The sequence below is a fragment of the Kwoniella mangroviensis genome, chromosome 2, assembly GCF_000507465.2.
Source record: "Kwoniella mangroviensis CBS 8507 chromosome 2, whole genome shotgun sequence".
Taxonomy (NCBI): domain Eukaryota; kingdom Fungi; phylum Basidiomycota; class Tremellomycetes; order Tremellales; family Cryptococcaceae; genus Kwoniella; species Kwoniella mangrovensis.
In genome coordinates, this window is record NC_088828.1 from 1293019 (window position 1) to 1307264 (window position 14246).

At 43.1% G+C, this 14246-nt stretch overlaps 5 protein-coding genes across 5 annotated transcripts; 3 read left to right on the top strand and 2 right to left on the bottom strand.

The window, feature by feature from the left end:
- Positions 1-193: 193 nt before the first annotated feature.
- I203_107345 (uncharacterized protein) lies at positions 194-2179 on the bottom strand (the record flags this gene model as incomplete). The annotated part of the gene is made up of 6 exons (XM_019145424.1): positions 194-828; positions 905-1044; positions 1140-1335; positions 1451-1849; positions 1921-2037; positions 2113-2179. 6 exons carry the CDS (start codon positions 2177-2179, stop codon positions 194-196), a joined length of 1554 nt encoding a protein of 517 aa, XP_019005243.1.
- A 365-nt stretch (positions 2180-2544) lies between these two features.
- Positions 2545-6706, top strand: I203_107346 (uncharacterized protein; the record flags this gene model as incomplete). The annotated part of the gene is made up of 17 exons (XM_019145425.1): positions 2545-2683; positions 2764-2936; positions 2995-3226; positions 3299-3552; positions 3620-3709; positions 3773-3923; positions 3979-4150; positions 4213-4634; positions 4710-4778; positions 4860-5038; positions 5093-5199; positions 5256-5525; positions 5605-5728; positions 5806-5952; positions 6058-6362; positions 6432-6606; positions 6668-6706. The coding sequence occupies 17 exons, from the start codon at positions 2545-2547 to the stop codon at positions 6704-6706; spliced, it is 3048 nt and encodes a 1015-aa protein (XP_019005244.1).
- A 703-nt stretch (positions 6707-7409) lies between these two features.
- On the top strand, positions 7410-10188 carry I203_107347 (uncharacterized protein; the record flags this gene model as incomplete). Its single annotated transcript, XM_065518171.1, has 2 exons — positions 7410-7639; positions 10095-10188. 2 exons carry the CDS (start codon positions 7410-7412, stop codon positions 10186-10188), a joined length of 324 nt encoding a protein of 107 aa, XP_065372901.1.
- Positions 10189-10298: 110 nt separating this feature from the next.
- I203_107348 (uncharacterized protein) lies at positions 10299-11696 on the bottom strand (the record flags this gene model as incomplete). Its single annotated transcript, XM_019145427.1, has 4 exons — positions 10299-10500; positions 10588-10673; positions 10802-11214; positions 11360-11696. The coding sequence occupies 4 exons, from the start codon at positions 11694-11696 to the stop codon at positions 10299-10301; spliced, it is 1038 nt and encodes a 345-aa protein (XP_019005246.1).
- Positions 11697-12069: 373 nt separating this feature from the next.
- Positions 12070-14219, top strand: I203_107349 (uncharacterized protein; the record flags this gene model as incomplete). Its single annotated transcript, XM_065518172.1, has 7 exons — positions 12070-12249; positions 12312-12633; positions 12705-13228; positions 13300-13821; positions 13889-13925; positions 13997-14083; positions 14158-14219. The coding sequence occupies 7 exons, from the start codon at positions 12070-12072 to the stop codon at positions 14217-14219; spliced, it is 1734 nt and encodes a 577-aa protein (XP_065372902.1).
- Between the last annotated feature and the right edge of the window lie 27 nt (positions 14220-14246).

The following is a 14246-nucleotide window of genomic DNA, read 5'->3' on the forward strand; positions in this document are numbered from 1 at the left end:
TAAACTGAATACTCGCTATGGAACAGCACTCAATGAGCGGAGCTAAGGTATGATCAACTGCATCAAGCCTACTCCTACGAGTCCAAAAGGGAAGAATCCGGAATATCATGGATATCTTCCAGATTACAGCGAATTAATTCATCCATGATTTGTGTTACATCTATACATATCCAAATCACGCGATCGACCTACTCTACTCGTTCAACACATAAATCGTTACCGCCAAACCCAAAGCCGCAAACGCAATCAACCCCGCACTTGACCAAATCAAAATATCGCCTAAGACCTCATTTATATTTCCCATGGCAATAGCATCCCTCGAAGCTACTTCCAACTCTTTACCCAAAGTGTTCAGACTAAACTTATCTTCTACTCTCTTCCTAGCAGATTTCGAGATCTGTTCGCGATCTTGATCGGATAGATGTAACAGTGTCGAAAGGGCTTTTGACCATTCCGTTGGATTAGGTGATTTAAGGAATCCCGTACCTTCTTTTGGGTTCTGTTCGTAATCTATGATAGTCTCTGTAGGACCACCTGAATTTACAGCCAGGACTGGAATTCCACATGACATAGCTTCCAATGGGACTATACCGAAATGTTCATTCGAAGGTGTATATAACAATCCCCTTGTATTTGGGGAAGTCAACAGATGACTTCTCTGTTTGTTAGTGAAATTTAAGATGAACAAAACTTGGGTGTTATCCATTGGTGGAATTGGGATAGGATTGGTAGAGGAAATGGTATGATGTCGAAGGGATAGTTCGTTACATAGTGTTTCGAGATTTTTGAGTGTGTTGATGTTATCAAGTTCGTCTTTATCGTATCCACCTATTTATGAAGCATTGCATTGGATCGGATTAGCTTATGGGACAAGAAATGATATAAAAGTGAAACAGGTGCTCACCTCCAAGCACTAATCTCAAACTATCAAATTCATCATCAGATACCAATCCATCATCTCTGAGCTTTGCGAAACTTTTAATAGCTAGAGCGACATTCTTCTTAGCTTCGAATCGATTGAAAGAGAGTAACGTTGGTCGATCACTATCGAAATTATGAGCGCCAATCCCTGGTATTTTTTATGAAGCAAGGATTTTATCCATAATGTCAAAATATGGGACAGGTAGTTGATAACTCACGACGCGATCAACTCAATCTCTGAATCAACCTTTTCCTTGCCTTTTCCCTTGCCTTTCTTCTGCGTTGATGATTGGTAACTATCTACATCTATACAAGGATAAACTACCCTTGGAGGTCTTTTCGCCAATGATGGAAATACTTTGGAATACACTTGAGAGGTGAATCTCGAATTGGATAAGATTATATCCGATTGACCTATTGGGCATATACGTAGACGATTGAAACATCAGTCATACTTTGGCAGAAAATAACGATAGTTTTTCTTCACGTGAAGGGCTTGAAAGTGTGTGATGATGATCAGTGGACATACCAGTAGTGAATTCCTCAAGTTTATCAATAGGCCATCTATATAACCTCTTTATCAATCCTGTCTTTTTTCTTTCCACTCTCTTCTCATTCTCATCGATATTTATTTCCCATCCTCCCGATAAGAGCTTATCAGGGAAATGACAGTAAAATACAACCCTCGTACCTGTCATGAGTCTGATCAGGGGGATAGAAACTGATTGCTGGTCTACTATGAATACATCGAATGGTTTTAATGGTGCGAGCGGATTAAAGAATACAGCTGGTTCTGGCCAGTGGATCGAAAGGATCAAAAGGATCGATAAGAGTAATGAACGAAGGATTGAAAATACTATCGTTAATGGAATAGTAGAAGTGAGAGAACGAGGGATTGATGAGCCTAAGACGTGTACTTTGAGTGTACCTACATACGGTACCATATCAGCAATAATTTGATCTGCATTCCAGGAAAACAATGATGATATGAATACTTACCATCCCTTGTCTCCTCGAAACACCTCTTGGGATCATGTCTTGAAGTGAACATAACCACTTCATGGCCTAGGTTCTGTAATGATACAGCAGCATCCACTACCAACCTCTCTGCGCCGCCTGTAAAGTACCAGCAACTAATCAGTTCATGAAACGTACTTAGGATGGATGGATGGCTATCGGAGTCGGGCTCACCTATACCGAGGTCGGGATGTATGAACCCTATTCTCAGCTTCTCTGGCTGCTTGACCGGGGGTGCCATGTTGACAGATGCTCTCGTGCTCAATTGTCTGGCTTCTGAATATCTGGTTCTCTCATGTCAAAGAGAGTATCGAGTATCGAGTAGCGCAGTAAGAGTAGTAGTGGACTTGAGCTTGAGTTGACTTTTGGACGTGGACGTCATATCACCACGTGTCCAAAGGGTGGTTTAAATGGGATCATCGAATAAATGATATTTTCGATCATCCCCTTGTCTCCTGTCATTTCTTGCCTCCATCTCGACAGTTCGCAACTTGCATTTCACGATTCATGAGCAGATTGTTTCGCCTATCTATACTCAATTGGACTATACTGTCAAGGTGTCACAGACTATTGGAGTAGAAGTCGTAGATTGGAGGCTTCGCAGAAATGGCATCAGCTACAACGGCTCTTCCGAGCTCATCGAAACCTCATCCACCTATTACGATCCTCAAAAGGGCTAGAGCAGATGTCCCCTTAGCTCAAAATAAGTTTTTGAAGAAGACTGCCAGAGGAAAAGTGTTGAACAGTATGTGTTGTTCAGATCTCACTATCAGCTATCCATACGGGTGTCGGACTAGAATGTAGCTGATATATCGATATTTATAGTCTTGAGAGAAAGATATCTACGAGATGATATCCCATGTGGATTCGCAGGATGTAAATTATGTGTAGACTTCCCAGGATATCGACCTGTCTTACCAACCAAAGGTTATACCCAGCATACCAAATATGGTGATGGACATTGGCTAGTAATAGATACGAATATAGTATTACATCAGGTAAGCTGTCGATCATGCTTTGAAAGTAATATCCAGCTTATTTCCTTCTTTCGCGTAGATCGATCTTCTCACCGCTTTACCACCTTCTCTACCACTCATCATACCTTCGACTACAATTAGGGAAACCAGACATCGATCATTACCTTTATATAACAGATTACAACAGGTCATACAAGATGAAGATAGGTGTATATGGGTATGGTGGAATGAAGAAAGGCGTGAAACCGCTACGTTACCGAAAGAAGGGGAAGATTTAGAGAAAGAAACTATAAATGACAAGAATGACCGAGGTGAGCTGGCATTTTTATCTCACCAAGTAGGAGAAATAAGCTCATAGGTTCATTGTAATTCATTATATATAGCTATTCGACAAACATTACATTTCTACCCTTCTCATCTCTCACAATCAACTTCGAAATTCCCAAAACTCATCTTACTTACCGACGATAGACGGAATAGAGAGATTGCGGATGGAGAAGGATTACTGGCCATCTCAGCTAGGGATTATGTAGATGGAATGATAGGTGAAGAAAGAGAAAGATTGGTCGATCTGGTCGTTGGAGGTGTAGATGAAGTTTCGGTAGGGGAGAAGAAAGGAAAGAGGATTTATCAAGATGTCAGTTGTGATTTGCTTGGTGTTAAGGTAAACGGAGCAGCTGACCATTGCGCTATTGTCACTCCAGTATCTACCTCAAGATACTTTACTTGCTGGTGTTAAGACTGGAAGATACCATCAAGGGCATTTCAATGCTAATCAATATAATTATCTAGAAGTGAGCTTGTGATGTACCTCTGATCTTTTATCGTACCGGCTCACAATATTCTTCCTACATTAGGGTACCGTCAACGTTCCTGGTCTCAATAAGCCTGTGTTGCTCGTTGGACGAGAGGCCATGAACCGATCTGTCAATGGTGATGTAGTAGTAGTGGAGATCTTACCTGAATCAGAATGGAAGGCACCTGGAACGGAAGTTGTAGATCAAGATTGTAAGCTGATTTCCCCGTCTCTATAGTATGACTCCAGCGCTGACTTGGATCTCAGTGGCCCTTCGAGACGATGATGCAGATGATGATGAATCACCTGGACTCGCTGAGAAAGAGATCGAAAAGTCAAAAGCAGAAACGATGGATGTTGATGAAGAGACTAAACGAAAACCCAAGGATATCCTGCCTACTGGTAGAGTCGTCGGTATTGTCAAGAGGAACTGGCGAGCGTGAGTCAACCTTCACTACTGCATTGATTGAGAACACGGCTGATACCATTTCTTCCCACTAGCTATGTATGCCATCTCGATCGATCCTCATTATCAGAAGCAGCCTTAACATCTCTTTCTCAACAAACCGTATTCGCCACACCCTTATCGACCTCCTTACCTCGCATCAGATTACGTACCCGTCAAGCACCATCTCTCATCGACCAAAAAATCCTCGTTACTATAGACTCATGGTCTGTTAACTCTAGATATCCCGATGGTCATTTCGTCAGATCGTTAGGTAAAGTAGAATCAAAGGAGGCTGAACAGGAAAGCCTGTTGTTAGAGTATGAAGTTCCTTATAGACCGTTTGGTAAAGCAATTCTAAATTGTTTACCTGAAGAAGGAGATAAGTGGAAAGTACCTCCTAAAGCAGCGGAAAATCTGGAATGGAGAGATAGAGAGGATTTGAGAGATTTGATCGTTTGTAGTATCGATCCTCCAGGTACATTGTCTTCCGCTGACCGTCACTTCCCATCGTACGAACAACATGCTGATTCCATTTTTCGACGGTTCATAGGTTGTCAAGATATAGATGATGCGTTACATGCTAGGAGATTGCCTAATGGAAATATCGAGGCTGGTGTTCGTGAGTATGCCTCTTATCAGCCGAGTTTCGAGCAGTTAGGAGCATCATGCGAGCTTCCTAGCTGATATCAAACTTGATCAGACATCGCCGATGTATCCCACTTTGTACATCCTGACAACCCCATGGATTCCGAAGCCGCTTCTAGAGGAACTACGGTCTATCTCGTAGACAAGCGTATTGATATGTTACCTTCATTACTCGGTACCAACCTTTGTTCGCTGAGACCTTTTGTCGAAAGATTAGCGTTCTCGGTGATTTGGGTGAGTTGCCTGAAATAGAACGTCCATATAGTCAACTCACGATCGTCATAACAGGAAATGAACGAACAAGCCGAGATAGTCAAAGTACGATTCGTCAAATCGGTTATCGCTTCCAAGGAAGCTTTCACCTATGAAGCAGCTCAACTTCGAAAAGATGACAAGTGAGCTCAAAGCTAGTACTTTCTCCGGATTTACAGAGCTGACAGGTATCTGGTAGATCTCTCAACGATCCATTGACCCAATCAATTCGTTTACTAAACACGCTCGCCATCAATTTGAAAGAAGGTCGTATGAAAGCTGGTGCTTTATCTTTATCATCACCCGAACTTAAGATACATTTGAACTCTTCGGAGAGTACTGAACCGATCGATGTCGAACAGAAACAACAGAGGGAAACGAATAGTCTAGTAGAGGAATTCATGTTGTTAGCGAATATCAGTGTGGCTGCGAAGATCCAAGAGACTTTCCCCGCTACGGCTGTGTTACGGTGAGTTATCTTCGTCTGAAGCTCCTATTGAATTACTCTCATCCATACCGTGGCCATTATACTGACAAAGTGGGCTCAGACGACATTGTCCACCACCAAAGACGAATTTCGAAGCTCTACAAGATATCCTACAGAAGCGAAAGAATATGACGTTGGATGTGTCCAGTTCGGGCGCTTTGGCTAAATCATTAGATGCTTGCGTTGTGAGTTACTCTAGCGAATTTCCAAATCCACATTGTCGAATCAACCTTGTCTAATCCACTGCTCCAATTGCTTGTAGGATCCCAAAGAGCCCGAGTTCAACACTCTCGTTAGGATTATGGCTACTAGATGTATGTTATCTGCCGAGTATTTCTGTTCGGGAAGTGTCTCGAAAGAGACTTATGGTCATTATGGATTGGCCAGTCCAATATATACGCATTTCACTGTAGGTTGGACATCTGTTCGCAACCGATTTCTGCCTTACGATCGTGATCGATTTGAGGTAGTCGGTGAGTAATCTGTATATATGCTGATATCTTTTAAATTATAGTCACCAATCCGACGATATGCGGATGTATTAGCTCACCGACAATTAGCAGCAGCCATCAATTACACCCCACTACACCCATCTTTACAATCGAAGTCTCATGTTGAGAAGACTCTGAACGTGGTTAACAAGAGACATAGGTTGGCTCAAATGGCCGGTAGAGCCAGTGTAGAGTTTTATGTAGGATTGGCATTGAAAGCTAGAGGTGAGAAGACTGGGAATGTAGATGCGACAAGTGGAAAGAGCAGTAGGGAAGAGGCTTTTGTCATTAGGACTTTTAAGAATGGTTTGGCAGTTTTCGTATCGAAGTGAGCAAAACATCACTTTCTCCCAATCTTGAAGAAGTTTGAAGTAATGCTGATCCACTTGCGATATAGACTCGGTTTAGAAGGTTTGATAACATTCAAAAAGGATTTACATACGTTCGATCCTGAGAACTACACGATCAAGATCCCAAGCAAGAAAGGTGAGATCAGTGTATCGGTATTTGATAAGATCACGGTGGATATCAGCATTGAGAAGGATCAAAATACCCAGAGAGGTAAAGTCAAGGTGAGTTGTTTGTCAATCTCCTGTACAGTACGTTTACTGATCAGGATGAAACACGATGTAGATGGTCATGGTTGGACCTGTGTCTTCCGAGGATTTGTGATTCGCTCAACTTGACATCAAGTATACCTATGCATCACGTATGAATACAGTTCATGACAACGTCTTGTAGAACAAGGTTTCAGCTTGGACCGCTTGCGACTCGGGGCACCATCCGATAGTGTGAAACTTCCGATCAAACCAATTCAACCATTCAATCAACGTCCTTTACTCATACGGATACGGATATCACTGCGGGATGTTTCTCAAGTTGGATTACAATCTACATCCACATCCAACTCATACTAACACTCAATGATAGGGTATAGGATATCTTTGGGGTACTCTCTTAATTATACTCTAGTACCATACTAATGCAAAGCCTCGGACTAACAACCTGGCATTCAATCAATGACGATTATCTCACTCGTGATGTTTTCACCCTACTCATACCTCGGGATTCACTCGACCGAACTCAACGGACAATAGGGTACACAAAACACACAATCCATCATATGATGTTGATGGATAGGTGATTGAAGAAGCAAAGCGAAAACAAAAAAAGTCAAGGATAGGTCGTTTGTGAAGCGTGAATGTCATGCTTTAAACGTCAACGTTTATTTTTTGGAATTTGGACGTTGAAAGTTGGATCCAACTCACTGCGACTGTAACGTTCTTTTATACTTGAACATAGGGAACTAGCATCCCCACTCACAATCTCACGTACCTATACATCTAAACAATATTGTAATGTATAACCAACAATCATGAAGTCATTTAACACCATACCATTCCTTATAATTTCTATCTTGACTATCCTCGTCAACAACAACATCATCAACGTCAAAGCTTCTCCTGCGTCCTATCGAGGTAGATCACCGAAGTTACCTGTAAACTTTTCTGGATCCAACGAGGTAGAGAAGAGACAGAGTAATGATACAGGAGGAGGGTTTAGTTGGGGACATGATCCGATGAGAGGTGTGAATATAGGTGGATGGTGAGTTCTTTTTTTCACTTCGATTTGGTAGTATCTCTAGGGAATGAGCGAGTCGGTTGACTTGAAAATGGTTGGATTGACATAGGTTAGTACTAGAGGTGAGTAAATTGGACCAATCATTGTTAATCATAGGTTCTCCATAGAGATGAATTAATCCTGTTTCAATTTTATCTGAAATCTAACATGACTACTTCTTCCGACTCAATACGAAATTTACTCGTCTCCTATCCTAATTCTATCTTCACCTCGCTGCTCCCGATCGACCAGCCATGGATCACACCTTCCTTGTTTCTCAACAAACCCGATTGGGTAGTAGACGAATGGACATACGGGACATATATGAGTTATCAGAATGACACGATGGGTGAGATAAGGAATCATTGGAATACATGGTTCAAATATCAGGAACTGAAAGAGTAAGCATGTCTTTCTTGATTGAAAACTCAGATTGAATTCTCAGCCAGATAATCGAACTCGTGAAGGAACCAAGCTGATCATTGATCATTTTGGTTTGTAGTATCGCGGCGGTAGGATTGAATACTATACGTATACAGATTGGATGTGAGTAAAGCTCGTCGCCAGATTTCCAGGAATCTGTACGACCCAAGATCATTGTGGTAGACTTCGCAGATAGCTGACTATTGTATGACGTTTTAGTCTGGTCCGTCATACCGCTTCAGAATGGAGAACCTTATTTAGTCGGTCCGTCATCTCATCTCTTTTTCATATATACATATATGGCGAATTCATGATTCAGAAGCTGAACTTTGGTACTTTGGTCTGCACCAACAGGCGCGTATGACTATCTCAAGCTGGCTGTGACATGGGCAGCAAGTCTAGGATTAAAGGTGAGATGATCCGATCGATGAACAATTACTCCACACATCTCATATAGCTGACTTTTTTTGATTTCTCTATCTTTTGGTCACCACTAGGTAATGATCGACCTGCACGGTGCACCTGGAGGTCAGAACTCATGGGACAACTCTGGTATTCGAGGTGTTCGAGAATGGTTTTATAACGATACGAATATCGAACGAACCCTCGACGCATTGACGATCATGACTGGTGAATTCGTTAAAGATCAATATCAAAATACAGTTATAGCCATTGAAGTTTTAAATGAACCTTTTCCAAACAACCCTAATGAGGTGAACATCCTTAAGAGTTTCTACCAAGCTGCATATAGTAGGATAAGAGATAGTGCCCAGGGGAAGAGAGTGACGGTAGCGTTGGATCAAGCTTACCAGGGTTTGTATGTCTGGGAGAATTTTATGATGGATCCTGATTATTGGGATGTAGCTATGGATACTGTGAGTGAAGACCCTTCTGAGATAAAGTGACAGATTGAGAGGTTTCATTCTTCTTCTTCTTCTTCTTCTTCTTCTTCTTATTGTTTTTGGCGCTAATCTTTGTCTTCATATTTCTGTTATGGTAGCATATCTACTCGATGTACGTTCCAAGATTAATGATCCCCTTCCATTGATTGGACTTATCTTCAGCTGACGAGTACTCTGTCCAATTCTGATCATTACTAAAGGTTCGATCTCAATCTCCTCTCGATGGGATACAACGCCAACCTAGACTGGTATTGCAGCCAAGTCGATTATCTGAGACAATCAAATAACATACATTGGACGATAGTCGGAGAATGGACTCGTAAGTCGACTACAATGTAGACTGCCAAGACTAAAGTCAATCATATATGCAGCTGCAAATACGGATTGTGCATTTTGGTTGAACGGTAAAGGAAGAGGTGCGAGGTATGATAATACTCTGACAACTTCTGATCCGTAAGTCATGTTGTGTCGTTTTGTATGTTGATGCTAAGCGAGTGACGACATCTGATGATATGAACGGTCATCGCAGACTTCAGTTTCCAGGCGATTGTAGTGCAAAGACTGGCTCGGACCCCTCGAAATTCTCAGCGGAATATGTCGACTATCTAGCGAGGAGCTTTGAGATTCAATCGTGGGTGTATGAACAAGCTGTGAGTGAGGTGGTATCTGACCATGCATCATGATCATTCGATGACTTGGTCGACCGGGAGGGCGATGGTGGCTGATTCTTCTTATTCATATGTTATAGTCAGGCTACGTCGTATGGACCTGGAAGACCGAACAAGCTTCTGACTGGTCGATGCAGACCGGAATAACCTATGGTGAGAAGACTTCACCTACAGTATCTATGGTGAAATACCTCTTTATTGATCAGTTATTTCTAATGTGTATAGGATGGGTACCTAATCCAATAACAGCTAAACCTCACGGGTGAGTTGCCAAACTCCTGTCTTGAACTGTCATGGTGAGAAAAAAATGCTGAAATCTCTTGATGGGATTGTATAGTACCCCTTGTACTAACCACAATTATTCATCATCAAATTCCACATCCTCCGATTCTGTTTCATCTTCTATTCATCCGGGTATGAGTCATCTTATCATATCCATATTCATAGTGCAATTGTTCTCACATTGTATCCTCAATTCGTTCATATAATGTTTCTAATCTTCTTCATGGCTGGATGGGTCTTGTTTTTGGTCCACGAATGACACGGATGCATAGGTTGTAAGCAAGATCCTGTCCTATTCAATTTAATCCAATCCAATCCGGGGTTATGTATTTCATACAACTACTAAAGATACATGAGTGATCTACTCATCTATGGATTCGATGTTGTCTGTGATTGATGTGATGGTGGAGCAGCAATAGCGAGAGTCTGATGACCATGTCCATGTCCGTTTTCAATCTTCTCCAATTCCTTCATTATCTCTGCTTCCCTTACTCTGCGTCGTATCTGCTCGCGACGCGTCTTACCGTGGATGGCAGCTTCGTATCGCGCCTGAGCGAGTGCGTGAGATGCACTATAAGGTGAGATGGGAAGATCAGCATTGTTGAAGATGCGAATATGATAGGTATCTGGTAGAATGAATATGGACGATGACACTCACTCTGTATTCTGCCTGTCTAGCAAATCACGGTGCGTCTCTGTTGCTGAACCTAGTCGATGATATTGCATCCAAGCTAGTGATGAGCCCTGTGAAGATGAAAGATGAGAAACGATTATCAGCATCAATAACATCTCCATCCATCATGACCATAACTTCATCGTCTTCCCCCTGGATCATCATGGCATTTCCCGATCCATGTTGTAAATTCACTCACCACTATACCAAGTACAAACAAGAATCTAGGATTCGACATATACCTCTCTTCTCCCGTCCCATTAAAAGAAGTACCCTGATCGAAATTCATCGTTCGATCATTAAAGTTCTTCCATCCTTTTGAACCATCAAACCCTCCCCAATCTGGACTACCATCTTTATATGATCTTCTCTCCCAATGTGATGCTCCACCTTTCGCACGACGCATAATCTCCTCGTGCATGCTGTAATCGCCCGGTGGCCTATTAGGCGTAAATTGCGAGGGAGAGTTCCACCCGTATCCTGTTTTCAGGTATGCATTTCGAGACGATGGAGTTGAGAGGAGAGTGTAGGCTCGATTGAGAGTTGAAAAGTGATCGTGTGATGAGGACGGGTGGGAGGAGTCGGGATGAAGGAGTAGAGCGAGTTTATAATCTAGATATATATATGTTGATCAGCATTTCACTCTCGATTATATACTTAGGATGATCAATTGTAACAGGTTGACGATATCCATGTCGATATGGACACACCGATAGCTAGATTCAAAAATGATCACCTGTGACTCGACCCAACTCACATTGTTTCTTCGCTTCTGACTCTGTCGCTCCCCTCTCCAGCGCCATCACCTCGAAAGGATCAGGTGGACCTCCTAGTCTGCCCTTTTCGGGAAACACATAAGTATCGGCAAGCGAGTTCGATCGTCCTTTACCTTTTCTGGAATCGGAGTTTTCGTCGTTGGCCTTACGTCGATTATAAGAGTATTGAGCTGATGAAGATGATGATGAGGATGGTGAGGACTCGGAATCGAAAGAAGCTGAAGCTGAAGCTGTCTGGGCATAACGGCAGGGGAGGTGTTGACAGGATATAGCACGTGAGAGGAGGTGAGGTCGGGAATATGGTCTGAGAGCTGACATCGTGTGACTAAATCTCGAAGGGTTTGTCGAAGGTACTTTGTCAGATAGAAAAGGGAGTTGTAGAAAGATGAGAGCCCACGATCAAGAGGACATTTTGTCGATTGACATTGAAATTCGAGATCGGTCACTTTCGGACCAAGCGTGCGGTTCGTGATCGTAATGCCATTACAGATTCTGATCACGATTGACTCCAACGCTTGAATGGGATATTTGTAATGGCCATTAGGGATCCCTTTGTTACGGATCTCGACCAAACCTCCACTTTGGATGTCCACAGGAGGGAGAGTACAACGAGACTGATTTCCATGTGCATATGGAGTGCGACTATACTTATACATACACCAACATACACCTCCTCCTGTCTGCTTTGACCATGGACCCACCTCTCTCTCGATCATTCTGGGTAACTGATCTACTTGTTATCCCTTTCCTACCTCTCGTTATACCTGCTGCACCTCCTAATCTTATCTTCAACTCAGTCTCTCATATTCCCGCCAGTTACCCTCGCATCACTGATCTCCATTTCGCAATCGTATATGCTCAGTCGACCTCGGTCAGCCCTCTTCGCCACCCTTCATGCTAAACAACAGACGACTATCCCGTTCCTTTGCACAGCCTCTTGCACCCACAGACCTAAACCCACAGCCGTTGCAGAGAGGCGGTGGGATCGAATACCTCGCTGAATCAAGCAAGAGTCGGAGATCCAAAGCGATAGGCGTGGTCAACAAGATAGGTAGAGCTTTATCGATCACCAAATCGAAAGATAGAAGATCGTCTATCAATGAGGTACGACCTCTAATAAACCCCTCCTATCAAGGACATCCGGCTACATCAGGTGTGATGTACAGACCTAAACCGCTTCGACCTCACTTTACTGGTCCGATCATGATGCCTTTGCGGGATGATGAGTGGATTATTACAGATAGGCGGAGAGGGGGTAAGCTGACGGTAACATGGTCAAATCAAGTTGGTGTTTAGCTGACGTTCGCTTGTGTAAATATACTTTAGCTCGTCCACCAATCCCACTTCGATCGCATCAACTGTCCCACCCCCAACCATCCACCCAATCAGGAGCGAATACATTGTACGACTCACGATGGAATCAATCTCGACATGCTCTTTCAGTGTTCGAGATGTCCAGCTCACCCACTTCCGATTCCAATAGAGTGCACGTTCATCCAAATGGAGAACGTGACGTGTTTCAACAGCCTTCTCGACCTGGCTTATCAATGCCAACAACTCCCAAGCCTATTCGCAATGATCAGTTTCACCCTCGCGAAAACGTCAGCGCGACAGAAGTAGTAACTTCCAACCGACCATTACCCGTCATTCCAAAAGATACGGTCACTCCCCAAAGACGAAGTAAGCGTAAACCCGTTCCAGTCACATCATCATTCTTCAATGAATCATTCGAATCTTTGATCGAGAAGACTACCCCTACAAGTGTAGAAGAGAGTTGGAAACCACTCAAAATCGTTCGTCGACCTAGTTCAATCATGTTGGAGGCACGAATCAAGGAGATCCAGGCGAAGGTCAGTACCTAATGGATGATCCTACATTGCTGGAATCGTTCTGATTTGACATGTTACTGAACGACATGTAGGATACGATACATGACCCTCCTACACCCAAATTCGGTCAATCCCTTCCTTGCCCTTCTCCTACACCGTCGTCTGAGTCTTCCACGGTAGATCTACAGACTTTCGGAGACCCATTGATTGACGTTCTCCCAGAGACATCGTTCGAAATAGGACAAGATAATTTGTTTGACGAAGTTCTGACAAGTTGGAACCTACCTCCGTTATCCAGATCCAATTCTCTGGTCTTGGATAAAATACATCCTTCAACGAAACCAGATAGGAAGAAAGAAGAAGATCGATTATCACGATCTACTGGGAAGCTAAATTTAGTATCACGAGGGTACCGAGAGAGAGACGCCGAAATCAGACCCGTACCGACCTTTTATCCCTCTGGAAGAAGTTTTGAGCCTATACGTGCCACGAAGTCGAGTGATATGCTCAGGACAATCCAGTATAGTAATGCAGCAGACTCGAGGGAGGAGTCAAAGGATCAAAGGGAAGTTGGTGGGAGAGTCAAGAAGGCTGTAGAGGTACTTGAAGGTCGAGTGAGTTAGTGGAGATGAAGCTTTTACTCTCTAAAGGTATGTGCAGCTAATTAGGCTGAGAGAGCAGAGAGATCCGAGTGAAAGTCCTCCGACACCTTGGAAAGGTGAGTGATTTGGTGTTCAGGACTGACGGGATACTGAAAGTTGATCACTCCGACTGTATGGCCAATTATAGAAATGGCCAAGCTGTTGCGACCTAAAAAGTCAGATTCTTCGATTGGGCTACAAGAGGAAACTCGACAAATGAGGAAGTCAGCGTGCTGTTGGGAATGGAATTGATCTATCCCTTGAGCCGGGTGTATAAGTGTAATGAAAGCTGACTTGTGATTCGATTAGTGTCAGAGGCGAGGGAGAGAATGTCAAAACCGAAGACGAAATCGCGATTCATGACCAGATAAGACGATTGGTTTGGATCTTTTAGGTAG